This window comes from Gossypium hirsutum, chromosome A13 (assembly GCF_007990345.1).
Source record: "Gossypium hirsutum isolate 1008001.06 chromosome A13, Gossypium_hirsutum_v2.1, whole genome shotgun sequence".
NCBI lineage: Eukaryota > Viridiplantae > Streptophyta > Magnoliopsida > Malvales > Malvaceae > Gossypium > Gossypium hirsutum.
Window position 1 is genome coordinate 2,292,551 of NC_053436.1, and position 17,990 is coordinate 2,310,540.

At 30.7% G+C, this 17,990-nt stretch overlaps 1 protein-coding gene across 1 annotated transcript; it reads left to right on the plus strand.

Moving 5' to 3' along the window:
* Nucleotides 1-5,687: 5,687 nt before the first annotated feature.
* On the plus strand, nt 5,688-6,649 carry LOC107929543 (probable transcriptional regulator RABBIT EARS). The gene has a single exon (XM_016860984.2). It carries the CDS (start codon nt 5,854-5,856, stop codon nt 6,538-6,540), a length of 687 nt encoding a protein of 228 aa, XP_016716473.1. The 5' UTR covers nt 5,688-5,853; the 3' UTR covers nt 6,541-6,649.
* The last annotated feature ends 11,341 nt before the right edge of the window (nt 6,650-17,990 follow it).

Sequence of the window (17,990 nt, forward strand, 5' to 3'; positions counted from 1 at the left end):
ATTAGAGTTTTTTGTTAGATTTGTGTGAATCAAAGGCTGTAAAATAGCTTATAATAATGAAATAAATTGTTAATTGAGAAAAATTAGTTCAATTGGTGGGAAAATTGATAAGGGACTAAATTGTAAAAATTGTAAAAGTTGGGGTAAATGTGAAATTTCAAAAATTGAAGGGCATAAATTGTGAAGTGAATTAAAATTGAATTAGATGCTAATGAATGAATAATTCTATATTTTAGATCATGAACCCGAAGAAAATCGTGAAAAAAGGAAATTAGTCGAATAGTCCCTGAATTACAACAAGTTCTACAATCTACCCCAGGTAAGTTCATATGGTTAAACGTTGATGTTTATTTATTAAATGATAAATTTTATAATTACATTTACTCATACAATTACTGTTGAAAATAAAGTTATTGTTAAATTATGAGAATTGAATTGAATGTTTAAAATGAGTAGAACGCCGGATTGAGTATGACCGTTTCGTGACAAAAAAATGAATTGACAGATAAGACCATGGTTGGACCATGGCAATGTTTGAATGTAAGACCATAGTTAGGCTATGACATTTTAATGAAAAGACCATAACTGAGTTATGACACCTTGAACTTAAGACCATGGTTGGACCATGGCAGTATATGTATACGTGTAAGACCATAGCTGGGCTATGACATCCTGATGATAAGACCATAACTGGGTTATGGCATTAAGAGTGTAAGACCATGGCAGGGCCATGGCAATTTTGTAAGACCATAGTTGGACTATGGCATAAAGAAAACGATGTACTCAAATCTGTAAGTCGTTCTCTAATTTGACAAGTATTGGTAAGTGTAATATGGAATTAATGTGAAAGAATTTAAGTAGTTATTGATATTGAGCTCAATCAAGTGAATTTTATTAATTGAAATTGTGGTTGGCAGGAAATGTTAGTGGAATGCTTATTTAATGAATTATTGTTATAGCATGTTCGGTAAGATTTATTTTTAAAGCCAATGAACTTACTAAGCTTTGTTAAGCTTACTTGTGTCATTGAGTGTTCTTTGTAGATTTTCAAGAAGTTCAAAGGATCAGATCAACCATCGAGCCATACTATCCAGATTGCTTCGGTAGACTTTGTTATACATATTATGGTTTATATGACATGTATAGGGTTTAATTAGAAAAGAGTTAAACTTGAAATATGATTGTGAATGATACATATATATATATATTTGTATGCATGTAGTTAGTAGTAGATTTTAGTAAATCAATGAATGAAGTTGTTTTGGTAAGTTTATGCAAATGAGTTTTGTGATGACATATTATTTTTAAAATATGATTTTTGGCTTGTATTGGGTTGCTTGGTTGAGACATATTAGTGTATTTAAATGTTGTGTACAGGCTGATATTAAAAAGAGTGAGAAAAATGGCCTTAAAATGGCTTATTTTCGTCCACACAGGCAAAGACACAGGCTTGCGCCTCAGCCGTGTGTGGCACACGGCCTGGCACATAAGTGTGTGATCTGGCCGTACATCCCCTACACCTTGAAATTTCAAAATAGAATGCCTAGGTTTTTAAATATGGCCTAGCACATAGGCGTGTGGCTTGACCGTGTGACCCCTGCATTTTGCACACGGCCTAGCACACTGTCGTGTGGTTGGCCGCGTGGCACAAGTCAGAGAGTTACACGGGTAAGGACACGAGCTGGAACACGACTATGTGTCTCACATTTAATGCCCACGCGGGTTAAGACACGGGCGTGTCTCCTACATGGTATAATAAATTGGGCTTAAATCATTGCTTGTACTGTGAGATTTGATAATATATCTTTATTTTTTGAAGTTTTAAATAATATATTTTTAAATTTTTATTTAATTGATGATGTGGCATACATGTGACCTATTATGTGGAGGCCAAATCAATATCTATCATCCATGTCAAAGTTAACCGTTAACTTCTCCATCTAATTCTGAGCAATTTGACAAAAGTCAAAAGTTTGAGAGCTAAAATAATTTTTTTTAATATAATTCGAAGACAAAAAAATCATTTTACTTAAAATTAATAGAGATTATTATTTTAATTATTTTATGAAAGAATCATTTAAATTATTTTGTTCATAATTATAACTATTTTTACAAATAAAAGAAGTATCACATTTACAAATATCAAGTTCTCACATCAAAATATTATAATCATAATTTTAAAATTTGAAATTATTTCAACTTATATATTAATTCATGATTTACTAAATAATTTAAAAATAAAAAATTGGTAAATAATAAATACATCAATAAATAATTAAAAAATAAATTGGCTCAATGGAAATGATAAGACTTTAGGAGTTTTGAGATATTAAGTTGTCATTCAGTATGTTTGAGTTAAAGTAGTTGTTGAGTTATCCAATTCAATGCTTATAATAATTAAATCTAATAACAACGATTAATGTAATTATAATAGATAAAATATGCTATATATGTATATATGTATGTATGTTTTTATTTCAAATTCTCAATCTACCATCAAGTTGAAGAATGAAGACATTTTAGGTAGAATATATGTATATCAGCACAAGACAGTTTGTTTATAGTTTTTTTAAGAAAGGAGTTAAGTTGTTCAATAGTAAATGATTCTAATCATTAATAATTCTTCATCTTCTTTCCTATTTTATTGTTTAAGCTTTTTGGAAATATACAAATCTTCACCAAAACTGGGTTTTGCATAAAAAGGAATCATTTCTTGGCCAGTTATGGCAATGTAAGTAATTCAGACAAAGATACGAACAAGATAATAAAAGGGACCTTCAACAGCTTACTTATGTCATCTCTTAGCCTTATTAGGCCATTTGGACCACTAATTCATCATTAGTTTTGTTTTTAGAATATATTATCAAAGGAAAAAAGTAAATATTTGGAAGAATATAAATTTTAGGAAATAAAGTAATCTCAGTTTTTCTTAAATAATCTTAAATTTAATTTTCTTAGTGTTATTGATTGAGTATTGTAATCAATATGTGGGTTCGAGTGTGTGAAAGTGTATTATCTTTTTATTTTTGGGTTGGGGCTATAGATAATTATAAAATGATCACCTAACTATTCAATTTTATCTTTTTTGGTTACCAACCACAATTAAGTGGCTGCTAATGTAGTCTACCTATAAATTTTTGCGGCACCAATTTAGAAAGGTTTATTCATGACCTTAGCCTTCAAAAATTGTAAAATCGTTTCATATTGTCTCTTTAAAATTTGTAAGAATATACAATTTGTAAAATTATCTTTTATAATCTTTTTAAAATTTATAAAATTATAATTTAATATAATGATAAATTTATGTGTTCGGATATTTATAATTTACTTCTAGCCTCTCCGAATAAGCATTTCCAATCGTTAACTAACTAACTAATAAGATGGATTAATCTTATGAATGTTTCTAAAAGTAAACTGGAATGTGCATCCTCAATGCCATGCTCTCTAGGGAAGAATTAATTAGGACTACAACTTGAATTAGCACACCAAGATCAATTCTAATCTACAATTAGATTCACCATATCAATTATCTTCCGTAATTTATTACAATTTAAGTGTGATTTGAATTTATATTATTCTTAATGAAAATGAACACTCGACTAACAGATCGCAACTTGAATTTAATTGATAGCAACTAGGTCCAACAACAAGGTGTACTAACATTATTTATTTCACCACAGGAATTGATGCTCCAACTGCAAGGGTCTGTTAACTTCAACTTTGAATTTACTCACAAAGATATATCAATTCGCTTCTAACTATAATTTAAATGAGTCACTATAAAATAGAACGTTGATAATGGCAATGTATCTCAAAACAAAGAAAAACAGAACACACAAAATTTTACGTGGAAACTCTTTCAGAAAAAAACCACGGCAGAGGAGAAGAAAATTCTCTATGTTGAATTCGAATGAATACAAGAAGAGAGACGATTACGTCTATTTATAGGTTTAAAAATTTTATTCTAATCAAAGTCAAATAGAAGTAATGCAGTAAGATTAAAATAACTTATTCTAATCAACATCAAATAGAGGAAGTAAACTTCTATATGGATTTTACTTGTGCAGCTTGTACCGTACCATACCACGGGGGTCGGAGCCCCTGCACCTTCGGTTGCGACCCAATCTAGTATTTTGCTTATTAGGGATCTACGATAGGCTGCGGTCTTTGCTCTCGAAAATTCCCCTATCTTATCACTTATATTTTATTTTAATAAGAATTTGAGTCACATAATTTCTACTAGCTGACTTAACAACAAAGGCCAATGTTGACATGGAAATTAGTTTAGTAATGAGTCCATCAAATACGTTAACAAGTAGGCTTACCAGTCCCTATTGTTCTTATTTAATTCAAATCCTTAGATTTTTAAACATTGTGAATACAAAAATGATTGGTCTGACCCACTTTTGTTTTTGGATGGTTGCTCAAGCATTCAATTGTTGTAATAAAAAAGGGAAAAAATTCCAAGAGAGTAGTTTGATTAAACAAAATGTGATTAGTGATATTTAATTATTTTCTTAGAAGTATTAGAAAAAGCATCTTTTTGTTTGCTACTATGTTGTTTGAAGAACATTATCAAACTTTTGTAGCTCTACATTTCTCACAACCATTTTGACTAAAATTTTTGGACTACTGATTGTATAATTATTCTATGTCGTTTCAGTTCAAACTTAGATTCCAATCCAATGCCATTATTCATTATTAATAATTATTTGAAAGTTATATTAGTAGTTGAGGGTTCGATCTTTGTTTTAGGTATGGAGCAGCTTTAAAATTTATTGTCAGTATCTACCCTTAATGGATTTACAAAATGTGAATGATTAGTTACTGAACTTATTCCGATAGATACCTTGAGAAATTAAAAAAAATTTGTTTAAAAGTTTCAAATTATAACTTTTAGATTTCAACGAATATAAAAGAAATAAAAGTTTTACAGTAATGGCTTATTAATTTAATGATAAGGTTTAGTATTTAAAAAGTTTAGAGTATTTATATGTGTAAATATAAGATCATATGTGAAATCTCAAGAAATAGATGTTTAATGGTAAAAGTATAATAGAGATTTCTATATTAAGAGTGTGATTGTATTTTATTTTTTTACTAAAAAAATGAACAAATTAATTATTTTTATTGAATCGAGACTAATTTACCATTTTTTGAATAAAAAGTAGAAAGCTGTTAACATAGCATGCATGAAAGGGAAACAGATGAAAATTCCCAACATGTTTAAGGAATCAAATTGAAAAGTTAGACTTTAACTTATTATTACTCTTATAATTATATATATTTGTTTTAGTTGCGTAAAAACAAAAGTGATTAGAAACCCTGGAATATTTTTTTTAAAAAAAACTAAGCTGAACCTGTTTTTATACGAGTCTTTACATGTCTTGTTTGTCTTGTTTGAAGTTTTTGAGTTTATGTTTAAACGAAGTAAAATTGCCAAAATAATACTATAAATTGGTCATCAAAGTAAAAATACCCTCAATTTGCAGATGTAGAACAATGTTTTTCACAGTTGTTCAAAACTGAGAGCTTTTAAGGAATTTGCCAAAATAAGAGCAAGAAACGACGACTGTGCATCAAATCAGCTAATTTGATGCGCCAAATCAAATCAAATAAATAAATAAATAAGCCCCCTCCAAAAAGCTACCAAGAATTTTTCAGCTCAGCCTTTTTCCCTTTCTTCTTAGATACTCGGAGTAGTTTTCAATGTCTTATTTCAATCATTTCAAAAGCTGTTGTAATGCATAGCTCCCTCACTTCTTATATTAACCTATACCCCAACTAATCTTTTCTTCCACTTCAGACTCTTATCTGTTTCTTAGTCTTTAAATCAATCAAGAAAAAAAAAACATGGAACAAGCTCAGTATTTGATGTTGATGAAGAGGAGACCGTTTTTAAAATCCCATTTTCAAGTGTCAATCAACTCTTTAAGTGAGACTTGGGAAGAAAAAGCTTTTGCAGAAGATGCAGCTGGGTCTTTAGAGGGATGTGTATGGCCTCCTAGATCATATACTTGTAGTTTTTGCAGGAGAGAATTCAAGTCAGCTCAAGCTTTGGGTGGTCACATGAATGTTCATAGAAGAGATAGAGCTAAGCTCAAACAATCTCTTAGTCCCAAAAATGAAGTTGTTTCTAATCAAAATCAGAACCCCAATCCTCTAAAACCATCTGACCCTAAATCCCAACATCCAGCAGCTGATTTGGCTCATTCTTTTTCATCTTCTAGGGTTTCAGCTTCATCTAAAAACTTTGGTACTTGTTCCTTTGTTCAAGGACAGCATCAAGGGCTATTAAGTTCTTATGATGATGAGGTAATCAATTGCAAAAGAAGAAAGATTGCTGTTTCAACAACACTGCCATTTTTGGTTCCGAAGGAGAAGTGTTATTCTTCTCTTCAATGGCAGGTTCTTGGAGTTAAGCCAGCAGTTGCAGGGTCCATGGAGGAGTTGGATCTTGAGCTCAGGCTTGGTGTTCAACCAAAGGTGAAGTCATGGAATATGGATCAAAGGGATTGCAAGAGAATGGAGTTGCTCTGATCAGACTCAAAGAACTCAATCTAACTTCTGATTTTCTTTTATGTTCAATGGAAAATTACGAAGAGGCCAAGGGGCTACTGTAATTGTGCAGATAATGAAAAACTTATTTTCCAACCATGTCTACTATATTATATATAAAATTTAGTACTTTTATTTGTTTTTAGTATCCCAATTCTATGCTTCATCTCATGATGATGGTAATACTTTTGAAAGTGATAAATCTTTTAAAATGTTGGGTGTTAAAATTTGACATGTCAAAAAACATGGCTCCAATCATACATCCTCACATGTCACTTTTGACAGAAAATTTCATTTCAAATTATCTCAAGTCGTCAGTCATAAGGCATGAAACTCATCGTAAACTCTCTTTTTTTTAATTAGTATTTAGAGACAATTTCAAATAGAAAAAAACATACTTATAAGAGACTATTTTGGCTATAAGAAAGTAGAAAAACATTTTTATATTCTGCTAGTTGGCATTTGTGTGGTTCCCTGGAGTCCCAAAATGTAGAGCTCACTCTTTTGGTTCTCTCATATGCTTGTGAATGAGTACATTGCTTAATGCCTCCGGTGGATTTCATTTGTAGTTTTTTAAAACGGGTCCAGATTCTCCACTAGGATACACAAAATAATTCTATCATGATGTAATGCATCTCATGATCAGCTTGTATTTTGAACTTTGAATGATCCCAATTAATAAATTTCATTTTTGATTGGTGGAATAGCTCCTATCCATAGAGTTTCTTTAAAGTTTTCAAAATTAATCTCTTTCTAATAAGGACTTGATGTAAATTTATTTGGTTCCTTTTTATAATTAAATCTTACATTTGTTTACTTATTTCGAGATATAAAATAATTAATATAAATATACAAATCAAAATTGTCAACGATTTGTGTTATAAATCAATTATCACCGGCCCGAATCTCAAGTAAGATTCAGGTGGCCTACCCGTGACCTGGATAGGTTCCACCAGATGATTGAGTGTGATGCGAACTGTGAGAGGACAGCAAGGGAAGCTCGCAAACCTAGCTTGCAAGAGGAGCTCACAGACCTAGCTCACAAGGAGAGCTCGCGTGAACCAAGGGAAGGTCGCTGTCTCAGTTCGCATTTACCCAAGGAGCTCGCAGAAGGGAGACCGCATGGTCTGACAGACAACACAGAATAAAACACGTATCCAGCATGCTGAAATCCGCTCAGAATGTCAGTCCTAAGAATAGTAGTGTCATGTTGTGAACAGTAATAATATGTATAAATATCCAAATGACGTGGCCTAGGAATAATATGTTGTGGCCTCATTCCATTTTCATAATCCATACAATGTCAGTAAGAGGATATCATTTATTCTTTTAATCAAGCTATAATTTCACTATTGTAAGCTAATCCATACTATGCATAAGTCACGTACCCAACATACCAACTTTTCACCTATTACCATGAGAGCATAAGTTTTTAATATATCAATGTACATGAGTTGTATATGTGGTAATTTACTCAATATTTATGTAAGTTACACCAGAAACATCATAAATAAATAAATCTATAAACGAATCTAAGATAAACTCAACTTGGTATCATTCAATGTATTATCTGTCCAGATAATCATATTTATGCTTCTATTTTTAAGAGTAAGTCACACGAGAAACTTCCCCTCCACTTCTCAATATTTAAGTAACACCAATAACTTCCCACCACTTCTCTACAATCTCGGAACTTACAGAAATAATGACAATTAATGCTCGCTATCTTCTTCACCATTACAAAGAATATTATGATTACAACATCAAGAGTCCATCTTTTCAAATTCATCTTGGATAACCAATGTTGTTGGTCTTTCATAGGCAATTTGAAACCTACTGCAGACCTGTAGGCAGGTAGGACTATTGTTTGTAGCCGCTCGAACCCAGACTCAATAACATGGGCCTAGTCCTTAATATACAAATATGCTCCAGATTTACAATTAGATGGTAATAGGCCCACGAGCCTCACATGGGATCTTCATCCCCGTAAGCTAAAAATGCTTGTGCATCTCACCCTCTTCCCCTTCCATGAAAAACAAAAGGAACTTGTATCAACTCAAATGGCTTAATGCCCTTAAAGATGCACAGAAAACAAACTTGCCAATAGAGAACGACAGTTAAACCCAAGCACAAGCCTATGCAGCCTTAGGCAAGCACTAAAAAGATGTATAAATACCAATATCATGACTTGACTTTACAGCATTCATCTCTTCTTCAATGGAGGATGCCTAGGAGAGAAAACTCTGGTGTCCTCTAATTTTATATATTACATACATACAATACTTACATCAAATAAACTGTTTTAAAAACTTTACAACTTGCAATATGAAATGACTAAGAATTTTGGACCGTTATAATATTATATTATTTTTTTAACATAATATTACAGTATTCAATACTACGAAATTTTGTGAGTGATAACATTTAGAAATATCTTAATATTATATTGGGAAAAGTGATTAAAAGCTTCTAAAAGATAAAAAGGCCACGACCCTCTAAACTGTAATATTCAATGTATCAGCATCACAATTTCACCAAAATTAATGTTGCATTTGCAGAAAAAGAAAATGTTTTGATCCAATCAAAGTATCAAACCAAACTGTATCGAAAAGAGAAAATCATACCCCAGATTTTCTCGAGAAAAACCACAGCTTTTGAGCTCATGCTAATGTTTGGTTATAAGAGATTGATATTCATTGAATATGTGAACACAAATTCTTTGATCATGCTGCTTGTAATTCAATCGAGAAGCTAACGTCATGCTATCTACTTGCATTTAATCAAACCCTAAATGCAATTTACTTCATTACAACAACAAAATTATTTAGAAAACTATGTTATATATGTAGGATCAAACCTTATCGTTGTAACCACTCCCCGATACTATTATCGGGGACCGAAATCAATTACTTAATTTGATCTTAAATCGATATATTAAATTAATATATTATTAATACATAATATAATATTAATACATATATAATTATTAAAATAATATAGATTATAAAAATACATATAGTATTATATGATATTATAATGTTTAATCATTGATATATACACTCTATGATATGATAAAATATTATATTATTTGGGTTTTAGCTTAGTATAATGAATTTAGATTTTGGAATAAATATTTTAAAATATGAGGATTGAATTTATAAATTTAATAATAATAAAAAATTATTCAATGGACAACATAATATAATAATAAATAAAAGATATTTTCATTAATCTACATAATATTATAAAATAATAAATTTTACATAGAGTAAGCACTTTAATTGTTTTATATAAATTGAATTTATTAAATATATATAATTTATATTTTGTATAAAATAAATTTAAATTATATTATTATCGTATAAAAATAAAATAAATTATTATATTTAAAATTAAAATATTTATAATTTATAAATTTTAAAAATATCTTAATCTATTAGAGCTCACTCGAATCAATCTGAATTCAAATCCGAAAAAAATTGAACTCACCTAAAAAAATTCATAACAAAATCGAAGTCTAAAAAACTCGAGCTAACCCAAATTCGAAAATTTTAAAACCTAAAAAATCTAAATCTAAAATAAACTGGATCCGAACTCAACCATTCACCGGCTTTAATCAGCCCTTTAAAAAAGAGAGGCCAAGGTGGGGCGCGGCGTAATGAAAATACAAAGCTTTCGCCAGTCACGTGGCACTGATACTTTTTGGGCGTCACCTCATGCTTGCCAGCTGACACTCCTTTAAGTGGCTAATTGTAAATGGTTGGGCATCTGCTTACCTTTTTTTCTTTAATGTGGTCTACGACTCTAAGGGGTCTACTCATATGAAAATTACTAACTATCAATTCAACTCCCACCCACCCTACACCTGTACTTTGGGTTTTCACGTCATCATCGAACAAAATAGGTATTTTCCCCGACTTTGTAAATTACATTTAAAATTATTATTAGAAAATTTAAACTTTTATTATTTTAACTTTAAAAAATTATAAAATAATTATTGAAATATTTAAAAAATTTTCTTTCTTTTATTGAATTATTAAAATTATTTTGGTATAATTTTCTTTGTTCGCACTGTTTACAGTAATTAAAAGTTTTTCTTTCTCTTATCTTCTATTGTTCAATTTTTTTCATAAAATAATTTTAAACATCATGAATATGTAAACTAAAATCTAAATAGTTATATTTTTTTTATTTGTGATATTAATCATTAAATTAACTTGGATTTAAAATAAATTTTTCTACTTGTTGATGGGTATTGATCCATCATACTATTGGTTAAATTCTTACTTGAAGCTCACTTGTTGGACTTTCTAAAAAGAACTTAACAATCTATTGACTTAATAAAAACTTTGAATAAGTCAATGACTTAATGAAAATTTTTAAATAATTTAATGATAATTTTGTAACATTTTAAAATTAAATAATATTCAAAATAATAATTTATTAATAATTGAGTGATTTTGGTTATAATTTATTCTTCTTTTAATTGCATTAAAAGTTATTTTATGAATTAAATATAAATTGATAATGAATTAAATATTATCTAATCAATAAGAAGATATGAATAAAAATTGACGAGTGAACCATTCAACGTCAAAACTAAGGATTCTTTATTAATGATTAAAATAGTAAGATAGTTTTGAAAGTAATTGAAGTGTAGGAACAAATATCTAAACATTAGCTGTGGCAGATTTTCTAAAGCCGACTTTGAGACGGAGGGAGTAGCCGCAATGTGTTAGTAGCACCAACAAGAAAGGCAACGTTTGGATCCACCTCAACAAGACACGTTTCGAGATAATCTCAGACTTTCTGCGGGAAGTGTCAATCCAACATGACATTTGGTCCAAAACGTGTCCTTCTTTTCTCCCTTTCTCTGTTATGTGGACACTTTCATTGCGTTGTTCCTTAAAAGAAATGATGTTATATCTATCTTTAGATCAATTATTAAATATTAAATGAAAGCGGCATTACTTCCAAGTTTCTTTTAAAAGATATGAACGATAGTTAGGGGAAGAAAAGAACCAACAACAATGCAAGAGAATTCTCTTGTGGCTTCAAGTTAATGGAAAACCTGAATCTGATATCCCTGTGGAATTGGAGAAAACAGAGAGATCGTTGTCCTTGAACATAATAACTTAAGCAATGAAAGACATAGGGCAGACAAAAGTATCATTTTGGCATAAACTAATGGGGAATACTAAGACTGTAGAAGTCATCAGCACTAATGTGAGACTAGAAATGCATGATTTATCCCTCCTACATATGATAGGAGTGACATTTTAAATCCTTTAATTAGATGAGATTAAAAATATATAGTCGTACTCAAATGAATTGATATGAGATATTATAATAATTTATTTATCTTAGTCTACTCGAGAATCAAGAAATAAGATATTAAATTATATAAGTGGTATTGTTTCATGACTTGCATTCAATTAAGATAACACAGACAAAGAGATATACTATATGATAATATTATCACTGAAAGAATATGTCAAACAATAACTTTTTATAACTTAGGTAACAATGATGCATTAGTACTAGATAACAATTATTGTCTGTAATATTAGAGATGTTTTGATATTACAGCCAACATTACAATATTTTACAAGATCCCACCCTAATGGATGAAATGACCAAAATCCAAGTTAATTGAGATTATATTAACTTGTCATAAATTAAATTAACTAAAAAAATATTCATATAAATAATTTAATTTGGCAATGTTAATTATACACATAATACTTGTGTGTGCATGACTCACATATAAGAAGGGATTCAATTAAAATGATGTAAAATCTGTTTCACATATTTTAATTAGATAAATACCACTGTTATTTGAATTAAACAGGATGGATTGGTCGAACCATTTAGATTGAGAATCGGTCGAGGGATCAGTTTGAAAAGTGAATTTGAACTAATTAAACTGAGAATCGAAACGAATTCAAAGTAAATTTCGTAGAAGCTGGAGTGATTTTATTGTGGCTATGGTTCATTATTCCATCGAAGGTTCCTATTAGAATCAGACTTGTTTTACTGAGATCATTTAGGTATACCTTCATACCTTCTTTGCAACTCGAATTCATTTGGATCCAAGAGTTGTGACTGCCGGAATTATTTTTTCGCCTTGCCACATAGAGGACTAGCATTCTAAGAAAAAGGGATTCAAAAACAAAAGTTGTTGAGATTTTTACACAGGAAGAAAGTTGATGGCATCAAAAGGTAAAAAGCTAGTAGATTTCCAATGGAGATTGAAATGCTTGATTCTTCCACTTGAGTGTCACAAATAAAAGAAGTGCGATTATTGTTGAATCTTTTAAACTAATGATGGTGAATGGTCTAATGATGCTCAGGTGTTGAAAATATGGTAGTGAATTTCTATAAAAGCTTGTTCACTAAAGATGTGAGCTTGTATAAATTTGGAAGTGTTTGTAGGACTGTGTTTTAGATGAGGAATTTGTGTTTTAAATCCAACCGCTAAAAGCTCCAAGGATTGATGGAATACATGCTTTCTTTTATCAGAAGAATTGGAGTATGACGGGGAGTAGTGTGTGCCACTTTGCTAGAAACATCATGAGCGGTGTCTCTCTTAATGGATGGTTGAATCGTACTATTCTGGTGCTTATTTTGAGAATTAATTGATTCAACATTTTTGCCCAATCAATCTTTGTACAATTTTCTACAAGATCATTACAAAAGTGATAGTGAACCGACTTAAGCCCTTTCTACCTATTTGGGGTGAGGAGCTTATCAAGCTTACGCCACATGTAACTGAACCACGCATGGGGGATTGTTATACCTGGAATGTGGTGCTTAGAGCTTTGTTGAATATGGTGAAACGAGACTGGGAGGTGGACATGTTTTGCGACATGTAGTTGATGCTATGGCCAATTTTGCGACAAGTTTTCCTTTAAGAATTCATGTTTTCAGTGAACCTGATGCTATCTTAAAAGCCTTGCATGATGATGATGATAACATAGCATATCCTAGAATAGTTATTATGCAACACACTTTTTCCCCTTTTACTGTAAAAAAATATAAACGAGTTTTTGCATTACATATTTACATAAATTTCGTATTGGACAAGGTTTGAGAAAAAATGTATTAGATTTTATTAATTTTAGGTTATAAAAGATAAAAACATATTTAGTAAGGTATCGTAGAGTGAAGATTAAGAATGATAATTCGGTGTTAATAATCATTATTCAGAGTGGATTAGCAACAAATAATGTCAACAGTGAAATTAGACTTATTCAAGACTAGTATATTAAATATTGGGAAGTGAAGTTTCGACAGATATTGAGAGTAATAGGGTGAGAGATCATATCACAAAAGAAGTTTAAGGCAAAATGGAGAACTTTATTCATAAAGAACCACTAAAGAATGTGAGGGGTTTATTAGATTATGACAACCATTGCGTTACATTCCCATTGTCTGATGGCAATTTGTTCTGCTTTAATCTTAAGACTTTATTCTTTTATCTACTAATAAAAAAGATAAAACAGATTTTATTGATTTTATGTTATAAAATATCTTCAAAATTATTTCTTTTTTGTAATTTATTTTATCATTTTTCAACTCAATTCGGAGTTTTAAGTATCTATAGATGGTATTAGTATTTATCTTGATTAAATTTTCTTTCTATTGATTAATATATTTTTTAAAATTCTATTTGAATTTATTTTTGGGAGAATATTTAATGTATGGTTGTTGCATGTGTTTCATATACCATTAATGAATAATAAATTGCGACATAATCATTGAATAAAAAGATAAATAGTTGATGGCTTATAAATAAATATCTATAATTTTTTTAAACATGATTATCTAAAAACTCTAAACCTTAAATTAAAAACCTTAAAACTTTAAATAAAACATTTATTAATATTTATTTATAAATTATTCGTAAATAATGTGATATGTTATTATTCATTGCTCATAAAATATTATTCTTTTATTTGTTTACCTTCTCAAAAAATATTTTTTATTTAGTAAATAAAAAATTTATTGTTAAGGTTGATTTTTGATACATTGGCAATGCACTTCTTTTTATTCCACTAGTAGCTTTAAAAAAATTAACATGCGTATCTTTCCTTAAAATATTTATTTCTTAATATTCTATTATACTCGTATAAGACACTAGCCACCTCTTAATCTTTTTTGTAAAGTCTAAAAACTCCATAAGCGATCTAGGATAATGCCAAGTGCCTTTTTTTTAATTATTTGATTATTATTTTATTTGGCTATTAGTGGTAGTATACTTTTTTATTCCACAAGCAATTTTAAAATTCCGCAAAGTATCCTTTTTTAATATTTATTTTTTAAATATTTTAATATATCTTCATTGGACACTTGTCAACCCCTAATTCTACTTGTAGAGTTTAAAGACTCTACTAACAAGTATACTAAATATTATTTTTTATTTTATTATATCTTAAAAACAAATGGGATTGAATTTTTTTAGTCGATATAGGATAATAACCCAATTTAATAAGGGTGAATATGGATGGGCGATGGGATGTGGTGCAATGCGTTTAAATTGCTTTTTATCTTACACTATAGTATCACTATAATATCTAATCTCATCGTCACGATATTTTTACACTAACTGTAAATAAATGTACCTCCCATCAAAATCCACCCTAAATAAAATATGTTTGGTAGACGTTTAAAAACCAATTATAACTTGGGAATAAAATTCATGTTGGAAGGACCCCTAGGTTCCCAATGTTGGTCCCCTTATCAATTATATTCCTGCCCACGCCAATATTAGACCCGACAGTCTGCTTAGAGAATTGACCACAAATGAGGGCAAATGGAACTTTGAACTCTTGCAGGCTTGGTTACCAAAAGAGATCATTTGCCAGATCAAGGGCATCCCACCTCTTTATCCACTTGAAGAACCCAACAGACTATCCTGGTGTCATACTTCAACTGGAGCTTTCACCATCAAAAGTGCCTTCAAAATGTTGAAGGAAGAGTCTTGGAGTCTCAAAGATGAGCTATGGAAGAAAGCGTGGAAATTCCCAAGACCGCAAAGAGTTCATTTTTTCTTCTGGATTGTCCTTAAGCAAAGACTCCTTACCAATGCAGAATGAGCTAGGCGTGGACTAGTAGAGGACCCTTCTTGCCCAATTTACGGGCATGCGTTTGAGGATATCTTACACGTCATCCGAGACTGCACATTAGCTAAAGAAGTTTGGAAACAGGTAATCCCGAGAACTCAACAGTTTAATTTTTTTCTAACACTTTGCACGAATGGTTGCCTCTTAATCTACAGATCAACTCAAATTCTCATGGTAGGGAAACTAGCTGGGCATGCCTCTTCGAACCATTGGCTTGGTGCCTATGGAAGAATCATAACCCCTTTATTTTTCAAGGAAAATCGTGGAGCCCAAAGGAGATAATTAAAACCTTGGTGTCTTGGGCCAAGCACTTCTCCTTGGCAAGCAGACAAGTTGCAGATGGTGAAATCAAATCGGCCCATGGAGAACCATTGGTAGGAGAGTAGACTTATCTTAACACAGATGGTACCATTCGAGTGGACTCAAGGGTTGCAGCTGCAGGAGGAGTGCTGCGAGACAGAAATGGAGATTGGATCCTAGGTTACAACAAATACCTAAGTAATTACTCGATCCTTGATGCGAAACTTTGGGGTATTTTTAACGGCCTAAAACTCATCCAGCGAAGCGACGAGGTCAAGGTTGTAATTCAATCTAACAGCTTAGAGGCAGTTAAAGCTATTCACGGAAGTGTCCTGAAGACCTCACACTCTGCTTTAATCAGAAGGATACAACGCATCCTATCCCAAGAAAGTAATTGGATCCTACGCTACATTCTTAGGAAGCAAAATTAAAATGTCGATTTTGTAAGACCCAAATTTTTCCCGGGACCCAATAAAACCAAACCCGAATTAAACCTAGCCTATTATCCAGTTACAAGCCCAAACCCAATTTTGGCCACCTACTCCACCACCTTTGTTGGCCACCCACCTTGGCCACCAACTCCACCACCCTTGGCCACCTAAACCACCCCAACCACTCCACTTGTAAAATTTGGCTATAAAAGCCATTCAAGACTTTGTTTTTACGGGGTGGGTTTTTGGTTTTTGGAGAAGGATTGTTCTTTGTTTGGAGGAGGTTTTTTTGTTTTTTGGAGGTGTTTTTTTGTTTTTTTGGAAAGAAGGTTATTTTTGTTTCTTGGAAAGGCTAGTTTTTGGAGATTAATCAAAGATCAAAGCAAAAGAGGTTTCTTTTGTCTATTCTTATCTTTAGTTCTTTGTTTGTTTATTGTTTTCCTTTCAATTTTATTTTGTTTTTTTTATACGAAAGTAAAAATAAAAGTAAGAAGCTTACCCATATTTTCATTATCGAAAAAGGTTTTTTTGAGGTCCGGCCGCTGTGTACGGTGGCGCCGATGGCGGCCCGTGGGGGTCCATGACTGAAGCAAAGCCGGACCAACGGCCGGATTTAGAAAAGAGGGAGAAAAAGAGTTGAGAGCTTTGTTTTATTATTTTATTATTTTTACTATTATTTATATTATTATTATTATTTCTCATGTATATATTATTATTTATATTATTATTATATTATATATGCCCTCTCCATATTTATTTATATTATTACTATCATTATTGTTACTTTTATTATTTTTTATTTCTAACTACTATTATTATATATATATGTATTATTGTTTGTATTATTATTATTATTATCACCCCTATTGTTATTACTTTACTTTTGTATTCTAATATATTATTAATATTACTCATATTTTTATTATTTTTGCTATCACTATTACTATTATATATTAGTGTGTATTTTTATGTATATATATATTTATATATAGTATTGTTTTTTATTACTTTAATTTAATATTTTTATTATATTTGCTTTTTGTATTTCTATATTTATTATTATTATATAGTAGTGTGTATTTCTATTATATACATATATATATTTATATATAGTATTATTGTTTACTTTACTTTAATATTATTCTTATTATCATTATATCCAACCCAATAATAATTCTTTCATAAAAGTAATATTCCGTATTTGGTAATTCGAGACAATCGTGCCCTAACTTATTGGGTTTCGATTTTTCTCCTTTAACCTAAATAACGGAATACTCTTTTAAATCGCGACATGAGTTTTGAAAAATGCTTATTCTCGGAGATACGAGGTGTTGTGCCCTAACTTACTGGGTATGGCATCTTGTTACCTCGAAATAAGATTTTTGCAAGTAAAGGCAATATTCGATGTTTGGGAATTCGAGGAAACGTGCCCTAACTTCCTGGGTTTCGATTTTCCTCGTTCACCTTAACTAACTGAATAACCTTTTGAAATACACGAATTTTTATATAAAAGGCAAGCTCGTTCTCGGAAATTCAAGATGTCGTGTCCTAACTTACTGGATATGACATTTTATAT